At 38.6% G+C, this 18,199-nt stretch overlaps 7 protein-coding genes across 7 annotated transcripts; 3 read left to right on the top strand and 4 right to left on the bottom strand.

Annotated features, from left to right (window-relative positions):
• Window positions 1-705: 705 nt before the first annotated feature.
• On the top strand, window positions 706-3,467 carry Cbr-nhr-115 (the record flags this gene model as incomplete). Its single annotated transcript, XM_045236807.1, has 7 exons — window positions 706-809; window positions 861-921; window positions 1,778-1,826; window positions 1,887-2,278; window positions 2,325-2,515; window positions 3,034-3,301; window positions 3,351-3,467. The coding sequence occupies 7 exons, from the start codon at window positions 706-708 to the stop codon at window positions 3,465-3,467; spliced, it is 1,182 nt and encodes a 393-aa protein (XP_045094284.1).
• Window positions 3,468-3,671: 204 nt separating this feature from the next.
• On the top strand, window positions 3,672-4,797 carry CBG10448 (the record flags this gene model as incomplete). Its single annotated transcript, XM_002635745.2, has 4 exons — window positions 3,672-3,769; window positions 3,817-3,935; window positions 4,004-4,401; window positions 4,603-4,797. 4 exons carry the CDS (start codon window positions 3,672-3,674, stop codon window positions 4,795-4,797), a joined length of 810 nt encoding a protein of 269 aa, XP_002635791.2.
• Window positions 4,798-6,095: 1,298 nt separating this feature from the next.
• CBG10449 lies at window positions 6,096-8,314 on the bottom strand (the record flags this gene model as incomplete). Its single annotated transcript, XM_002635746.1, has 7 exons — window positions 6,096-6,212; window positions 6,258-6,395; window positions 6,439-6,738; window positions 6,786-7,150; window positions 7,863-7,967; window positions 8,019-8,118; window positions 8,216-8,314. 7 exons carry the CDS (start codon window positions 8,312-8,314, stop codon window positions 6,096-6,098), a joined length of 1,224 nt encoding a protein of 407 aa, XP_002635792.1.
• Window positions 8,315-9,532: 1,218 nt separating this feature from the next.
• Cbr-srw-108 lies at window positions 9,533-10,502 on the top strand (the record flags this gene model as incomplete). Its single annotated transcript, XM_045236805.1, has 4 exons — window positions 9,533-9,585; window positions 9,634-9,805; window positions 9,845-9,846; window positions 10,355-10,502. The coding sequence occupies 4 exons, from the start codon at window positions 9,533-9,535 to the stop codon at window positions 10,500-10,502; spliced, it is 375 nt and encodes a 124-aa protein (XP_045094285.1).
• Window positions 10,503-11,794: 1,292 nt separating this feature from the next.
• Window positions 11,795-13,920, bottom strand: CBG10451 (the record flags this gene model as incomplete). The annotated part of the gene is made up of 6 exons (XM_045236804.1): window positions 11,795-12,049; window positions 12,544-12,630; window positions 12,829-13,170; window positions 13,214-13,507; window positions 13,609-13,780; window positions 13,823-13,920. 6 exons carry the CDS (start codon window positions 13,918-13,920, stop codon window positions 11,795-11,797), a joined length of 1,248 nt encoding a protein of 415 aa, XP_045094286.1.
• Window positions 13,921-14,522: 602 nt separating this feature from the next.
• On the bottom strand, window positions 14,523-16,220 carry CBG10452 (the record flags this gene model as incomplete). Its single annotated transcript, XM_002635749.1, has 7 exons — window positions 14,523-14,774; window positions 14,819-14,905; window positions 15,003-15,344; window positions 15,422-15,716; window positions 15,773-15,878; window positions 15,965-16,071; window positions 16,123-16,220. 7 exons carry the CDS (start codon window positions 16,218-16,220, stop codon window positions 14,523-14,525), a joined length of 1,287 nt encoding a protein of 428 aa, XP_002635795.1.
• Window positions 16,221-16,381: 161 nt separating this feature from the next.
• Window positions 16,382-17,998, bottom strand: CBG10453 (the record flags this gene model as incomplete). Its single annotated transcript, XM_002635750.1, has 7 exons — window positions 16,382-16,633; window positions 16,678-16,764; window positions 16,810-17,151; window positions 17,196-17,490; window positions 17,552-17,657; window positions 17,743-17,849; window positions 17,901-17,998. The coding sequence occupies 7 exons, from the start codon at window positions 17,996-17,998 to the stop codon at window positions 16,382-16,384; spliced, it is 1,287 nt and encodes a 428-aa protein (XP_002635796.1).
• Between the last annotated feature and the right edge of the window lie 201 nt (window positions 17,999-18,199).

Genomic DNA, 18,199 nt, shown 5'->3' with positions numbered 1-18,199 from the left:
CCGGATTTTTTTCGCTTTTATTTCCGACAAGTAAAAAACGTTAAAAAACACTGTCGGCCACTTGAAAATAATGCAATCAGGCGCCCTGGCCTAGGTTTCTCACTGCGCGGGAACTCAAATCCTCGTCCCTCGGCGGCACCTTTTTTGAATTTTTTTTTTCATTTTCAACGGCGTTTTTCGGGGATTTCTGATTTCTTTCGAGTTTTTTTGCAATAATATTCGAAAAATAGATAACTATTGAAACATTTTAATACAAAAAAAAATTTTGGTCGGAGTCCCCCTTTAATGTTTCTCGTTATTAAATCATTTTGTGCGCAAATTGTGGTTTGTGCTATTTCTTTGTAATTTGAATTAGAACATTGAAGCTAACTCCATGGTTTTTAGTTACATAAGTTGTAAATATGTATAAATTTTTTATTTTTTTTGTATTACGCATTGTACAAACATATGTATGTACCAACTTAATCGTTCTTTGCACTATTTCAAAATCTCTCTTTCTGCCGCCCGAAAAACCACAAAAATTAAACAAAAGGCTCCTCTCTAATTTTTGATCGCTGCTGTTTCTATGCCTACGTCTCGCTTGCCCCGCTGTCTCAAATTTTCGGCGAACCACCAACTTTTCTATTTACCCAGTGACATATTCTCGAAACATACATACACTCACCCCAGACCAAGCAGAACAGAGAAAGATAGGCAAAACTAAAAATGACGAATAAAATGTCGATTGTCTCCTGCAAAATTTGTGGACAAGATTCGCATGGGATCCATTTTGGTGTCCGGTCCTGTCGAGCGTGTGCCGCGTTTTTTCGGTGAGTTTTTGGATTTTTAAAAATGGAAAAATTTGAAAATAATCTTTTCAGAAGATACGCCCATTCCAAATGGGTCATCGCAAAGTGTACAAGGAAATCGGCAAATCGGGAAGTGTGAGTCCTTATTTTCTTTTTTTTCCAAATTCAAGTACATGCTAAGTATCCAGAAATGGGCAAAAACATACACAAAAAAACCGGTCCTTCACAGGGCTCAAAATGTACAGGACAAATTTATATCATAATTTTACTGTTTCAGTGAAAAATAGACATCTTTGGAACACTGCAAAAGCAGTTCAATATTTTTCAATTTGTCTGAAAATTTCAGAGTGTTTAGCAAAAATAGAGCTTCATGTTTGTAATTGACAACTTTACTGGAAAATTCCATTCTGGCGAGATATGCAATTTGGAACCAAAAAAGTTTAAAAAAACTGAAAATGGAGTTGTGCTACTTTGAAACCGCTTATCTCGCTTCTTTGAAGTTTTACAACAAATGTATCAATTACAAAAATGAACCTCTATTTCCGTTCAATCTATTCTGAAAATTTCAGACAAATCAAAAAATTCTGACCTACTTTTTCAGTATTTCAAACTTGAATACATAGACCAAAACTTGAAAAATTGAAAAATTCAGAAATTCAGAAATTCAGAAATTCAGAAATTCAGAAATTCAGAAATTCAGAAATTCAGAAATTCAGAAATTCAGAAATTCAGAAATTCAGAAATTCAGAAATTCAGAAATTCAGAAATTCAGAAATTCAGAAATTCAGAAATTCAGAAATTCAGAAATTCAGAAATTCAGAAATTCAGAAATTCAGAAATTCAGAAATTCAGAAATTCAGAAATTCAGAAATTCAGAAATTCAGAAATTCAGAAATTCAGAAATTCAGAAATTCAGAAATTCAGAAATTCAGAAATTCAGAAATTCAGAAATTCAGAAATTCAGAAGTTCAAAATTTTGTTTATTCCAGATGCTTTTGCCGTCCTTGCCGATTACAAAAATGCTTGAAACTTGGAATGGTCACAACTAGTAAGTCTTCAAATTCCATTTCCCCAACAAAAATAATCAATTGTTTCCAGAATTCCAATACGGCCGAGAAATCTATTCGCTAGCTTCAAAAACGCCAACAAAATTAAACCCAACACTTGCATCTTTCATTGGTCGACCTGAATTTCTGATGTTCTGTGATCCGCAACCATCGAATTCAAAGACATTCATTGATGTTCAGAACTTGTTGTCTGAAGCATCACGTCTTCTGAATATGGGATGTGAAACACCGATTCTAGCCGAGAACCAGTTGAAAAAGCTGAGCCTAGGCGCCAAATTTCTGAAGCTTGACGTTGAAAATGTCAAGTTTCTTGGCAGGTTCGGAAAGGACGAGTTTGTAGATGTCATCGAATTTTACTTTGTATCCGTGATCAAGTGGATAAGTCGATTTGATGAGTTTCAAAAGTTGGAAAGAGATGTGCAGGTACCGACCGAGTAAATGAGATTAGAATTGAACTTTTTGATTTCAGATGACACTTTTGAATTCCATTTGGCACGTCTTCATGAGATTCCACAAATGCTCAGCGACTGCATTGTTCCGGAAATCTAATCACAATGCTCTGCCATCTCAAAAGATTCTGAGAAACGTTTGTATGGATCGAATGAAGTCGTGTTTGGATACAACATGGATGAGTGATTTTCCCAGGGAATATGTAGGAATGTGAGTGATTTTAAGAGCTAAATGATTGGTCAGCTACCAGGGCGCGAATACCAGTGTGCATCTTGGTAATCCGTTTTTGAAAGCCGCTAATTTTGTTTGAATTTTTTTTGAACCGTTGACATGCCTGGAAAACGAAGCAGGTGAATATCAGGTCATTTTTAGGTCATCTACCATTGTGGCCTAGAAAACTCATCTTGCAAAATTTATAATAGTCGCCTAGAAAACTAAACTTACTAAAGTTAGGCCACTATGTTGAACAGGCCCCGGAAACCCGCTAGGTAAATATCGAGGTCATTTCTAGGTCATTTACCAAGGTGGCCTAAAAGCTCAGATTGCAAAATCTAGGCCACCAATTTAAAATGACCTAGAAAACACATTAGGTGCATGTTACCCCATTTTTAGGCCATCAACTACGGTGGCCTAGAAAAAGCCTGTTGAGAAAGTCAGGCCACTATTTTGCTCACATGAAAAAAATTTTTATGATTTTTAGCTAAAATGCAAAAACTTTCACTTTTTAGATACATGAAATCCCAGAACATTTACGAAGAGGACGTAATTGAACAAATCGAAAAATTGAGTCCAACAGATGTGGAGCTCACCTACATGTTTGCTCAGACTTGTTTCCAATATGCTGGAAACCGATTTCAAGGAGAAATTCTGAAAATCACGGATCGATTCCAACAAATTCTATCCGACGACTTGCATGTCTATTATATCGTCGAACAAAAGAATTCGAGATATTTCAAAAGATTGGCAGAACTGATGAAGGTCAATAATATGATTCAGGTAAGCGGTGGACAACTGGATGAACAGATTCACAGATATTTTTTTCCAGAAATCCGTCTGGGAAAGCCGACCACAACGGGAGTTGAATCGAGTGTTCAATGTATTGAAAATCGGATTTTCACACCCCGAAATGTTTCAGGACTCCCCATTTTGCAGTTTTACATGATTTTTTTTTGCATTTTAAACAAAAGTACAAATTCTTCAATTTCAAAATAAACTACCTATGTATTTCTCTTTTTTCTCACAGCCTTCGTGTTTCTTCTTATCAGCTGGTTTCGATGATCGACCTGTCTATCTGTCTGCGTCTCTTCTCTTTCTCTCATTCAACAAAAAAATTTCATATACGACCGAGAATTTTGGTTTCCCAATCATGACGAATTGTCAATTTCCATGCAGAGTATGCGGTCAGAAGGCGCATGGAAATCATTTTGGCGTTTATAGCTGTCGCGCCTGTGCCGCGTTTTTTCGGTGAGTCAGATATTAGGCAGCTAAGCGGTCGCAAAGATCAATTTCAGAAGAACGGCGACATCGAAATGGGTCCACAAGAAGTGTCGTAATGGACATGAAGAGAAGACGTGCATTTGTAAAACGTGCCGCCTGAAAAAATGCCTGGAAGCTGGAATGAGAACGGAAAGTGAGTATTTTATGACCTAGAAAACTTTTTAAAAATCCTCGGCCATACTTCATAAGGTCAGTTTCCAGAATTCCAATACAACCGTGACGCAATTCTGCTCGCTGAAACTTCCATAACCCCTAGCATGTCCTATTTCGTAGGTCGCCCTGAATTTTTGCTATTCTGCGATCCTGAGATTCCCACATATTCAAGATTCAATCCGAAAATTATAATTGATGTGAACCACTTGATTTCTGAAGCGGCACGTCTTCTGGACCTGGGTAATTCGACACCATATCAGGCGGAAAATCAACTGAAAAAACTGGCACTCGGATTTAACTTGATAAAATTGGACACCGAGAATGTGAAGTTTTATGGGAAAATTGGACAGACCGAATTCATGGATATTATTGAATATTATTTTGTAAAAGTCTCCAAATGGATCATGCACTTTGACGGGTTTCAGAAGTTAGAGAAAACTGTTCAGGTAATATTTTTTCATCTGATTTTTCTAGCTCAATTATCTCGGTTCCTGTCGAAGATATTAAAAAATTGTCGACTAAAAATTTGTTTATTATGATATTACTAACATTTAATCATTTAAAAACGTCTTTCTGTCTCCGTCCGGAACCGAGATAAAGTGGCTCAAAGTGAGGGCCCTTCAATTAAAGGTTGTTGTTTTTTTCAGATGAAAATCCTGCAAGCAATCTGGCACGTGTGGAGTAAAATTCACAAGTGCTCCAGTACAGCAATGTACCGAAAATCGCATCATGGAGCTCGAAAAATGCACAAAATCATAAGAAATACGGTGATGGATAGGGAGAAGGCGAAAATGGATTTGAGTTGGATGAGTGATTATCCAGAGGAGTATGTGATAAGGTAGAGGATAATTTTTTAAATAAAAAAAGCTATTTTGAATTTTCAGATACATGTTCTCCCATAATTGCCAAGATTTTGAAATCATGGAAGCCATCGAAAATCTGGATCCATCGGATGTGGAGTTAACTTTTATGTTTGCCCAATTGTGTTTCGAATATGCTGGAAAACGATTTCAAGGAGAGATTTTAAAAATTACTGATGGATTCCAACAAATTTTGTCAAATGACTTGCATGATTATTATGTTAGGGATCAGAGGAGGCCTCGATACTTTGGAAGATTGAATGAACTTTTGAAAGTCAATAATTTGGTACAGGTGAGCAAATTTAGGTATTCGAAGTCTTGAAATTTGTAAAACAAAAGGTCATTTCGAAAATACCGATTTCGGAACTGAACTTTTTAAAACAGATCATTTCGCAACTTGCCTTTTTGCAACTGACCGCAATCGTCAAATGTCAGGCTCTAGAACGTCAGGTTGCGGGAGGTCCATCATAGTTAATGGTTGGAGAATAGGCTAACATGCACTTGATGTGTTTTTAGGTCATTTCAACATGGTGGCCTAACTTTCGCAAGTCGAGTATTCTAGGCCACCATAGTGAATGGCCTCGAAAACACACCAGGCAAATATCAGGTCATTTCTAGACTATTCACCAGGGTGGCCTAACTTTTGCAGGATCAGTATTTTAGGCACTATGGTATATGACCTAGAAATATCCTGACATTCGTCATGTGTGTTTTCAATGCCAGATGCCATTTCTAGGTCATTTATTATGGCGACCTAACTTTCGTAAGTTGAGTTTTCTAAGAAACCAATTTTTATGACCTAGAAGCGGTGCAATATTTACTTGGTGTCTTTTTCAGATTATTGTAGCAGTGTGGCCTAATTTTTGCAAGTTGAGTTTTCTAGGCCACCATTGTAAATGGCCTTTAAAGCACATCAGTAGATTATCAGGCCATTACTAGGCCATTTACCAGGTAGCCAAACTTTTTCAAGTTGAGTTTCTAAGGTAACCATGGCAAGTGGCCTAGAAAACCCTGTTGCGAATATCAGGCCTTTTCTAGGCCATTTACCATAGTGGCCTAACTTTTGCTAATTGAGTTTTCTAGGCCAACATGATAAAAAGAGCACCATGCTAAAAAATACAGTGTTTTCTTTCAGAAATCCATTTGGCAAAGTCGATCGAATAGCGAACTTGGTCGAGTGTTTGACGTTGTGAAAATCGGATATTCCCATCCCGAAATGTTTGTGGATTCTGGATTTTATTAACTAATCGTTTATTCATTCACTGTACATAAAAATGTTATTAATTCCCGTTGTAGTCTTTGGTACAAATATCTACAATCGGATTGTAAATGTCATGCACTGCACGAAGACCAAACACAAAATCAAAGTGGTTGTAGTCCGTGAAATAGTTGTTTTGCTGAAAAAAAATTGTGTTTTCTATTTTCAGCATTGCCAGACGTACCGCAATGATTGCCGGGTTCAATCTGGTTAAGAGGTAATCAGTGATATCAGTCTTATCAGCCAACCAGTCGGCGTCACTCCAGTACAAATAGATTTGGGTTCCCTTTATGACGGTGAAGTCGTATTCTGGAGGGTTAGCCTGGAATTTTTTGGATTTCATGAATTTGACGATCTCTAGAAACCTGGCCATATTTCTTTTTGTTTTCCTTGGTACCCCAGTCATACGCCGGGACACCTCCATGACGGACCATTTGAATCCAGTGAACGATATTCTGAGTAGCTGTTCCTGCTGGATCATGTGATGCGTAGACTGGAACACGTGTGGAATTCCATTGATCGCTTTCTGGTCCGGCAATCAGGAAGCAGACGTTGTCACAGAGGTCTGACTCAATTTTGAGACCACCGCAAATGTCCTTGGCAGCAAGTTTCATAGCCCAGTTGTTGGGAAGGAACTCACCAGCGCCAAAGATGTCGAACCAGCCCTGGAAGCAAAGAAAATATTCTGAAATTCTGAATTTCGAGTAAATACATCAAACTCCAGAGAGAAATAGTGTGCAAAAAAGGACAGAAATCCCTTGATATTCTTCACGGATCCGACTGGCGCCAATGCAAAGAATTTCTTGATCTTCTTCGCGAAACTTCCATCATCTTTAGACAGATGACTGAACATTGTCAGGGTACCCTGCGAGTGACCCATATAGTACAAACTCTCTTGTCCAGTCACTTCCAAAACTTTATTGATCATTGCCGGTAGGTCATAAGTGGCCATCTCGTCCCAACTCCATTCCCAGAAGTCCGAATGGGACGGTTTCAAACTCTTGTGCTTCATACTGTAGGTGTTACCACGCATGTTGCCAAGCCATACGTCGAAGCCAGCATCTGCGAAGATGAAGGCTGAAATTTTGATTTTCAGATGTTTTTATTATTTTCAGCAGACACCACGTCAGTTTTCGCGTCGTGTAAGAACATCGGAGGTTATTTTTCAAAAATTTGAAGTTGTGTTTTGTGAGAAATATTAATAGAGCTATAGTAGCATAATACCGTAATACATAAAGTACAGTAAATAATACCGAAATACCGTGTTACCGTGTTACCATAATACCGAAATACCGAAATACCGTGTTACCGTGTTACCGTAATACCGTAATACCGGGAATTTACGTTGAGCTGTGCCACAAAAGGCCGCAGAATTTTGATTACTGTACTTCTTAGATAGATGACAGAGATGTCCGGATTCCGGATTCCGGAAAATTAATTTCATTCCGGATTTCGTGAAATTTTTATCTGTCCGGATTCCGGCTTCCGAATCCCGAGAAAATTATTTTATTTCGGATTCCGGATTCCGTTTCTCAAAAAATGCATTCCGGACATCTCTGATAGATAGGTTACGGCGGCCGCTGAGCGTATTTTCAAAAAAACGAACTAATTGGTCCACGGCAAACTAGCCACGACCTGAGTCACAGCTTGCACATTTTTTGTTTGGGAAAGCAGAAAATTAAGATTCTTCCGAACCTGATAATTTAAACTTGTTATTTTGATTTCTCGTATTTTGGTACAAACTTTTTTCCCGGATCACATGACTTCCATCTCCAAGAGCTTAATGTACCTGCACTCTGATCCGGCAAGTTCATTGTCCAATCAGTCGAGGCACACAATAGTCCGTGCTGCATGAAAACAACCGGTTGTTTTCCATTTGGCCACGTTACATTGTCTGAAATTTTTTCCGTCTTGATGACGTGCTTCTTTGTTTTTTCTTGCTCACTTTTCCCATGTGGGATTCTGTGAAGTTCCAAAATGTACCCGTCGTCCGTGGTGACCGAGTAGATCATAGCTGGGTACCCCCAGCGTTCAATGATTTGGGGCTGAAAATTGTTTTCTCTAGTTGAGACACGTGCACGCCTACACCAGGATAAATCAAATTTGTGAGAAACCAAAAGTAACGTTATTCATTAAGCTCACCGTAGTCATATGAAGCTCTGGATCACTTTTTGCCGCTACATTTTGAACCGAATTTAGAGTGACAAGTAGTAAGAGAGCACATAACGAAGAGCAGAACATTTTTTCTCCAGATAAAATTTGAACTGCCTGTCTTTTATAAGGTGTGCTCGATTATGTGCCTGTCATGACATCTTGAACAATTAATTTGCTCTTATCACACTGACTTTTGTTTTATGTACTTTGTGTATACTTGGGCTCAAAAAATACGGCTTCCAAAACGTTGTATGAACAAACATCAGGTGGGAACGAGTAAGCTACAGTAACCCGTCCAAACAAGGAAATTTCAATTCAAGCTGGAATGAAAATTTTCAATCAGGAGCAGATTTTCAATTAGAGGACAAGTTTTTCCAGAGATCGCTAATTCCCATTCCGAAAGTTGTTTGCCGTTTCTGTGTTCTGTTTTTCTCACAGTGTTTTGATATCCGGAAATCTGAAAAAAGACAAATATTTTTTTCCTGAATTCACCTGAACATTTATTCCTTTTGACGTGAACATGTTGACGATTAGGCTTTCCATGACGGGCGGGTAGCGAACGGGTAGCTGCTACCCGCCCGTACTCGTACCCGCCAGCTACCCGCCCGCTTGCTACTCGTAACTTTTTGTGTTTGCAGACAATGCGCGCAACTTGCCGACACTTCGATTAAAATTTTTTTGAAATGATTTTTTGACAATTTATGTCGCTTATTGATGTAGAAAATAGTTTTGAAGTTGAAACAAAAATAATTCAGGTATAAAAATTCATCAGCCAGTAAAAATGGACGAATTTGTTTCGGATGAAGCTTTTCGGATGCGCGCGAATTGTCGGCAAGTTGCGCGCATTGTCTGCAAACACAAAAAGTTCCGGGTAGCAAGCGGGTACGGGTACGGGCGGGTACGGGTAGCTGCGGGTACGGGCGGGTATATCGCTACCCGCATGGAAAGCCTATTGGCGATTTTTCATGCTTCGAGATTTTTCATTGTGTTTTAACGTTTGACACACCACAACACCTGATTTTTAAGATACCCCTAACTGTTACTTTTAAGTCAGTTTTACTCGTTTTCTGGGAAAGATATCGAGAAGTAGTCAACTCATAAATTGTTTATCATAATATCGATAATAATTTGTCAGTTGACCACTTTTTGATATCTAGCATAGGTGCTGAAATATGAGCTTAAACCCGACAGTGTAGGTGTTCATCTAGTATAAGTTACTAACCAGTGTACTAACCACGACTTGGGCTTCTAAATTAAACTCTTTAGCCACCAAATTTGAAAAAATTTCGAAATCATTTTCAGAAAATGGTTGAAAGCGCCTATAAAGGAGAATTGGCAGAAATAATTGAAGTTATTGAGTAAGCCTCTATTGAGTAAGCCTCCAAGTACAATTCCATCAATTCCAGATCCATCGCAGATCCACTGAACACTGCGAATCTTTTCTTATCATTTGTCTCCATTTTTATCAATATTCTCCATTTTATCATTCTCACCAGCTCATCTATGAAATCCTCATCTACCAACGTCATAATGATTGGAATAGCCATCGTTGACATTTTCACACTAACACTTACCGTGGTCAAGCATGCAAGTCTAGTCGATATTGAGAATAATGAGTGGTAATTCAAAATAATGGGTATTTTCGAGAAGAGTGCTGCCAAATTTAGACCGTCGGCAAAGTATCCCCGGTCCCATCGATAATAAGAGCGGTTCCAACATGACGACAGCGGTCCCATCCCTTCGACCACGTTCCCATATACCGTAATCCAAAAATGAGCCAAGTGGATAGGGAGCGTGATAGTGGACATGAAGAGTGGGCCCAAATCGAACCATCAGTCCCAAAAAAGATACCCTCGGTCCCATCGACCATAAAAGCTGTTCCGACATTCCGACCGTGGTCCAATTCCACCAACCACGGTCCCATACCCTTGAACACGCTCCCACTTTTTGATAATGGTAAGCTTGACTATGGTCGTCATGTTAGGACCGCTCTCATGGTCGATGAGACCGAAGGTATATACTTGGGACCAATGGTCCCATGATGTAACCGAAGGTCCCAACTTGTGACCACTCTTTTCGGATTGGCTCAAAATATTTACACTGATTAAATATCCAAAACACTTCTAGCGTTACTTCAAACCTATTCTGGAAAGTGTACTTTGATATGGCGGTCTGGGGACTTCAAGACTATTTTCGAAGATGTTCCACGTGGCTTGGACTGATGATGGCTATTGTGAGAACTATGATTGTGAAGAATATCTTAGGGAATCAGTAAGACTCTCGTTTAATAATTATGTAAAATGTTCATCTCAGAAATTCAACTCTGACAAAACCGAAACTTGGTATTTTTATAGTTTTCTCAATAGTTGTTCTGGCATCAACATTATCAATTTTCTATAATTTGAGATTCACAGTAGTGGAAAATCGTTCGGATAACCTTCCGATAAGTTGTGAAGAGTTTCAAGACATTGAAAAGCCACCTAGGTTTTCTCTGAATCTTGTGAACATTTTTATAATGAATGAAAAAGTCGTGTTACGGATCTATTTGATGGTCGACGCGGTTCTGTCGAAAGTAGGATGAGAAATGGATAATTTTTTCCAAAAAAATGGTTTTTCAGTTTATTCCATGAAATTCTGAGATTCTAAGATTCTGAGATTCTGAGATTCTGAAATTCTGAGATTCTGAGATTCTGAAATTCTGAGATTCTGAAATTCTGAGATTCTGAAATTCTGAGATTCTGAGATTCTGAGGTTCTGAGATTCTGAGATTCTGAGATTCTGAGATTCTGAGATTCTGAGATTCTGAGATTCTGAGATTCTGAGATTCTGAGATTCTGAGATTCTGAGATTCTGAGATTCTGAGATTCTGAGATTCTGAGATTCTGAGATTCTGAGATTCTGAGATTCTGAAATTCTAAGATTCTGAGATTCTGAGATTCTGAGATTCTGAGCTTCTGAGATTCTGAGATTCTGAGATTCTGAGATTCTGAGATTCTGAGATTCTGAGATTCTGAGATTCTGAGATTCTGAAATTCTGAGATTCTGAGATTCTGAGATTCTGAGCTTCTGAGATTCTTCAATTTTTAGGTTCTCAAGTTTTCGTATTCTCGGTTTCTCGGATTCTCAGCTTCTAGGATTTTCAGATTCTCGTATTGTGACGTTTTCAAATTCTGATTTCCAGCAAGGACCACACTACCCTACTCGTCATTGTCATGACTTTTGCATTTTTCATCGCCGAAGCTCCCCTTGGAATCATCTACACTATTAACGCATTCCATCATGACAATGCACACCTAATGTAAAAATTACAAAAAATTAAAATTTATCTTTTTATTCTTCAGAATCGCCTCGGTAGACGTCATAATCGTCTTCGCTTGTCTTTTAACCATCAATTCCACGTGTCACTTTTTCTTCTGCATATTTCTCTCCAGACAATATCGATCAACAGTTTATTACACTTTCAGACTGGACAAATTAGTATTAACAAACAATGTGAATAATGGAGAGACCAGAAACGCAAGCAGTGTGGTTGTCCCATCAGTTAGGCTTATTTCGGTACATTGATTTTTATAACTTGCTATTATTCTTGTCGGCCACCATGATGATCCTTGTTTCTCTTTTGTAATCCGGCAATCTTTGTGGAATTCCCAAATGTTTCTTGAAGAATTTCAAATGTCCCTCCCAAACGTTCACTTGAAATTTTGAGTGTAAATAATTCTCTCCACCAAATCCCAACAAAATCCGAATGAATTTGTTAAACGCGAACCATTGGTGTGGTTGGTATGGGATGATGATTGTATGGCCACCAGGCACAAAATCGATCTGAAAATTTCGGTAGAGCGGAGTTGCAATAAGATCCCTCCGTCTAGTTTGCGCACCAAGGAAGAGGTGAAAATGTTTTTAAATCACTTTTTTAATTTTACAATATGTTGAAATGGTTGAACAAATACATTTACGATTTTCTGTCCAATTTTGATCTCCCTATGCCTTTTAGAAGCCAAGCTACAGCCGTTTGAAGTTCTAAAGGCTGGAGACGCAGAAAAAAACACTCGAATTGTCTGCGTCTCTGAAAACTTCAATGGTGTGTATCTTGGCTCTTACTGTCTGTACAATAAAACGTGGGCGCGCCGCAGGTTGCAAAGTGACACGTGGCATGTTTCATAAAGGGGCGTGTCGCGTTAGCCCAGCCCCTTGCCCACATTTTATTGTATATGTAGACAGTAGATGTGCGAAACATTTATATTTTAAAGGCAAAGTTGACGGTAAGGGGTCCTAAACTATGGGGGGGGGGGGGGGGGGTTTCTAGTAAAGCTTACTTCAATTTGATGTCCAGTTTTTCGAAGATGTTCTCGAATATTATACCCATTGGATACACCACATAACAGCCAATCATCTAGAGAAGCCTGGAAAAACAGAAAATTTTGTATGTATTTTAAGGGATGGAGGACTTGAAAAAATATATTTCTCGAAATTTGGTTCATAGAGCCTCTCGGAAGTTGCGCCGCCGACCTGGTGGGCCCAGCAGTTTTATTACCCAAGGGCTTATATAAACGAAATTTCCAGAAATATATTTTCAAGCCCCACTCTCTCCTTAAGCTTACCACTAATCGAAATGGTACCTTCCTCGATATCCTTTCCCATTTTATACTAGTCTCCTCTGTCAACCTTCTAAAAACATCTTTAAAAACTTCGGTTTGCCTCAGAACTCCATTATGCGGAACTGATAACGAATCATCCAATTTTTCACAACGTATAGGCTCCCCATCTTCTTTTATAAACCCAGTTTCTCTGTAAAATGCCTCCGGACCATTCACAGATACGACTGCTGAAAGTTCTCGATGTCTAGTTGCCAGATGCATCGCTATGGTTCCGGCGAATGAGTTTCCGTATAATCCGATTTTGTCAGAACAGTATGAAAGAGATTGGACGAGCCGGATTTGTCGCTGGAAAAAATTGATTTATTGATTTACTGAACTTTTGACCTACCGACAAGTACTCTACATCGACATCGATCATTTTTTCGGGAAGTCCTGGCTCATCGAACATCGGGAAACAGTATGTTAGATATCCTTCAGATGCAAATAGTGCTGCATGACCTTTGTAGAGTTTTCCACTGATTACTGGGGTGTCGATAATACATGGAAAGGGTCCAGGACCAGGTGGTTTGAAAATTGTGCCGTATAATCCATCTCGAGAGATTTGAATTTGTTCTATTGATGGATGGCACCAGCGCTTTTTCAAATGGAGTTGGTCTAAAAGTCGGTCGGAATTGGAGATAGTCTGAAACAGAACAAATAATTTTGAGAGTTTCTTAGGGTTCAGCTACGCGGTGCATCTCACTTTAAAGTATAATAATATGGTTTGGCGTCCGGATTCCTCACATATGCTCCATATTGAACGTCATCTGTTCTCAGAAGTGTCAAGAACAGTCCCATAGGATCAACATCATGATATGTCCCACGGATTGGCTTATCAGTGTCCAAATCTATTTCCCCTAACCCATCAGAACGAATAAGACAAAACGAGCGTAAGATTCCTTGGTCCGAGTGTAACCTAAAAATTTTTTCATAGAATACAGGCGACAGTTGGACTAACAATAGCTGGAATTGATAGCACTCGAACTCATTGAGTCCGGATGCTGAAATCCTAACTTTTTCAGTTAATAAACTGTCCACTTTGTCCACATGGAGCATTTTTGTAGGATGGTTTGAAAATCGATTTGAGCCAAATACACATGTGTCAAAAGAATCAAATGACACAGCGTATGAATTTTTTATCAGTTATTTAAAATGTTGCGAAAATTGTTGATGCATCAAACAACATTCATGCAAAAGAAATAGGAACCAAAAGCTCAAGAGTCAATCTTGAAGTAGGGGAGACCGGCGATTTTTAGAAGGTACAGTATGCATTCTGACGTAACGGTGAACAGAGTCGGTGTTCAACTAACGAATGGGTCGGTCGCGCTACCGTAGCAAACTGGTAGTGGCGGGGCATCTCCAGCGCTGGGCCACAAGTTCATCTCCTGTTTTTATGAAAATCATCCAGTTCTCAGAAAAAGGTCAAGAATACAAGAATAGTTTACAACATCAACCTTATTCACATAGAGCATCATTTATGAAAAAATTACAAAAAAATAGAAATGTTGACCCATTTAATGTGATTCTTGTTGCCGAAAACTCTTATCAGTAAGCAAACAAATATTGCAACATTGAAAAAACGAATTAAAAAATTGTTTGGCCATCTTGCAGTTTTTACAACATAAATTTATTCAGAGAAAACTATCAAGCATCTGTATTCACAACTTGCTTCCGGCTTTCCCAGGTATCACGATATGTGTATCCCTCTTATAATCCGGTAAATGTTTTGGGGTTCCCAAATGTTTTTTGAAAAATTTGATATGATTGAGCCATGCGATTTCTTGAGTCTTGGAATGTATTGCTGTCTCTCCACCGAATCCCAGAATTACGTTGACAAATTTGTTATACGCAAATGGAGGGTGTGGCATATATGGGACTACTGTCACGTGGCCAGAATTTGCAAACTCAACCTGGAAAGATTGATGAAGCGTACTTGGAATAGTTAGTGTCTTACTTCAACTTTGTGTCCAGTTTTAAGCAAGTGATCCCGGATATGAGATCCGTTGCTAATCCCGTCAATGATCCAGTCGTCCATTGCAGCCTTTAAGAATATCGTGATAAACAAGTTTAAACCAAGGCTGTTTCACGATAGACCGTCGCTTGGCACTTCCTTAGCGACTTTTCCTACAGCGACTTACCATTATCCTAAACGGAATATGTCTGGGTATCTGATCCCATTGGATGCTTGTCTCCGGTTTCAAACGACTAAAAAGGTCCAGAAACGATTCCCGTTGTCTTAGAACTCCATTTGGCATAGTCGACAACGAATCATTCAAAGTTTCACACTCCATCGCTTTCCCATTTTCTCTCATGTACCCTTTTTCTTTGTAAAAAGCTTCTGGACCGTTTGTAGTTGCAACTGCAGAAAGTTCTGGATGTCGAGTAGCTAGATGATACGAAATGGTTCCAGCAAATGATATTCCATAGAGACCAATTTTGTTAGAGCAGTAGGGTAGAGATTGAACAAACTTTATGTGCTTCTGAAATCAAGATTTTCATTTGTTTTCACTATATATTGATTATGAGAGTTCTAGGAAATGATCCAAAAGGAACATACCGATAAATATTCAATGTCTACATCTTGCATTCTTGGTGGAAGTCCTGGCTCATCAAACATTGGGAAACAAAAGCTCAAAAATCCTTCAGCAGCAAAAAGCGGAGCATGAGCCTTTGAAAGTTTTCCAGTTAAAATTGGTGTAGCTATAATACATGGGAAGGGTCCAGGTCCAGGTGGTTTATAGATGACACCCCATATTCCATCCTGTTTCACTTCGATTTCTGTCACAGATGGGTGAAGCCAACGTTTTTTAATATTGACCTCATCCAAGAGTTGTTCGGATTCAGAGAGCAATCTGGAGTAATGATATGCTTTGATCAAGGCAAAACATTTTGAAAAAATTAAATAAACCTCAATGTATATAAGAATGGTACTGCATCTGGATTTCTGACCATATCACCAAATGGAACATCATCTGTTCTCTCCAATGTCAGAAATAATCCCATTGGGTCGGCATCTGAAATTCATAATTATGAGTCCAAATAATTCAGAACGAATCAGATTTTACAACAAAAACCAGGGTAGACCATTTTAATGACGTACCTAGATATGTCCCTCTGATTGGCTTCGCAGATGGCAGATCAATTTTTCCATGTTTATCAGACCTCAGAATACAGTATGAACGTAAAATTCCGTTTGCCGAGTGTAATCTAAAATGTTCGCAACAGTTTTTACACTCATCCAAAATACAATTTAGTTACCTCAACTCAAATTTATAGTTTAAAAATGGTGTCAACCCTGAAGCTGATATGTTCAACTTTTCAGTCAGAAAACTATCAACCTTATCCACGTGGAGCATTCTGAATAACTTAGCACAGTGAAATTTTAAAAAACCACAAACAAAATTGATCTCTTTGGAATCAATTTTGTGCACAAAAACTCTTATCAGTCAGGAAACTCTGGCAAGAATAGGTTGAGAAAAAAATGTGATGCATACAACATTTATTAAATTTCAAAAAATTATATCTTGCTTCCGGCTTTCCCAGGTATCACGATATGTGTATCCCTCTTATAATCCGGTAAATGTTTTGGGGTTCCCAAATGTTTTTTGAAAAATTTGATATGATTGAGCCATGCGGTTTCTTGAGTCTTGGAATGTATTGCTGTCTCTCCACCGAATCCCAGAATTACGTTGACAAATTTGTTATACGCAAATGGAGGGTGTGGCATATATGGGACTACTGTCACGTGGCCAGAATTTGCAAACTCAACCTGGAAAGATTGATGAAGCGTACTTGGAATAGTTAGTGTCTTACTTCAACTTTGTGTCCAGTTTTGAGTAAGCAGTCTCGGATATGAGATCCGTTACTAATTCCGTCAATGATCCAGTCGTCCATTGCAGCCTTTAAAACTTTTTAAAGAACTAAAGGTACACTGAAAAGTCTTACCAGTATCCTAAACGGAATATGTCTGGGTATCTGATCCCATTGGATGCTTGTCTCCGGTTTCAAACGACTGAAAAGGTCCAGAAACGATTTCCGTTGTCTTAGAACTCCATTTGGCATAGTCGACAACGAATCATTCAAAGTTTCACACTCCATCGCTTTCCCATTTTCTCTCATGTACCCTTTTTCTTTATAGAACGCTTCTGGACCATTGGTAGTTGCAACTGCAGAAATCTCCGGATGCTTGGTAGCCAGATGATGAGCAATAGCTCCAGCAAACGAAATTCCATAAAATCCGATTTTGTCAGAGCAGTAGGGCAGATTTTCTACGTACTTGAAGTGCTTCTGAGTGATACAGTTGATAATAGTTTTAGGAAATAGGAACACACCGATAAATATTCTATATCCACTTCTCGCATTCTTGGTGGAAGTCCTGGCTCATCAAACATGGGAAAACAGAAGCTGAGGAATCCTTCCGCAGCAAAAAGTGGAGCATGAACCTTGAAAATTTTTCCGGAAAGTACCGGAATGTCTATGATACAAGGGAAGGGTCCAGGACCAGGTGGTTTGAAAATGAAACCCCAAATCCCATCTTGCTTGACTTCGATTTCAGTCACAGATGGGTGAAGCCATCGTTTTTTGAGATTCACTTCATCAAGAAGTTTTTCAGATTCGGAGAGCAGTCTGAATGAATCAAAATTTGAACGTATAAAAAATTCAAAGTTCAAAAATTCAAACAACAAACCTCAATGTATAGAAAAATGGTACTGCATCTGGATTTCTAACCATATCACCGAATGGAACATCATCTGTTCTCTCCAATGTCAGAAATAATCCCATTGGGTCAGCATCTGAAGTTTGTATTCATGATTCAAAAAATTTTAATACGAATCAGTAATATAACAAAAACTACGATGAACCACTTTAGTCAGTTACCTAGATACGTCCCTCTGATTGGCTTTGCAGATGGTAGATCAATTTTTCCATGTTCATCAGACTTTAAGATACAGTATGAACGTAAAATTCCATTGTCCGAGTGTAATCTGAAAATTCCGTACACATTTTTTAACTATTTTAAAATACAATTGAGTTACCTCAACTCAAGTTTATAGTTCGAAAATGGGGTCAACCCTGAAGCTGATATTTTCAACTTCTCAGTCAGAAAACTATCAACTTTATCCACGTGGAGCATTCTTGTCAGTGTGTACAAGAAATCAGAAACAAACAAAAGTTTGAGAAAGTGTTATCAGTGAAAGTGCAATTTCAGCAAAATCGACTTTCGATAGGTTTGTAGGTTTTGTGACTGATAGTGAGCAGAGTGTGATTTTTGTTACGTTCGAACGAATTTTCAACGTGCTCTTTCTAGGCCATCAAACTTATGTCCTAGAAATGG

The sequence above is a fragment of the Caenorhabditis briggsae genome, assembly GCF_000004555.2.
Source record: "Caenorhabditis briggsae complete genome, chrV, whole genome shotgun sequence".
NCBI classification, from domain to species: Eukaryota; Metazoa; Nematoda; class Chromadorea; order Rhabditida; family Rhabditidae; genus Caenorhabditis; species Caenorhabditis briggsae.
This window is presented reverse-complemented; position numbering and strand designations above follow the sequence as displayed.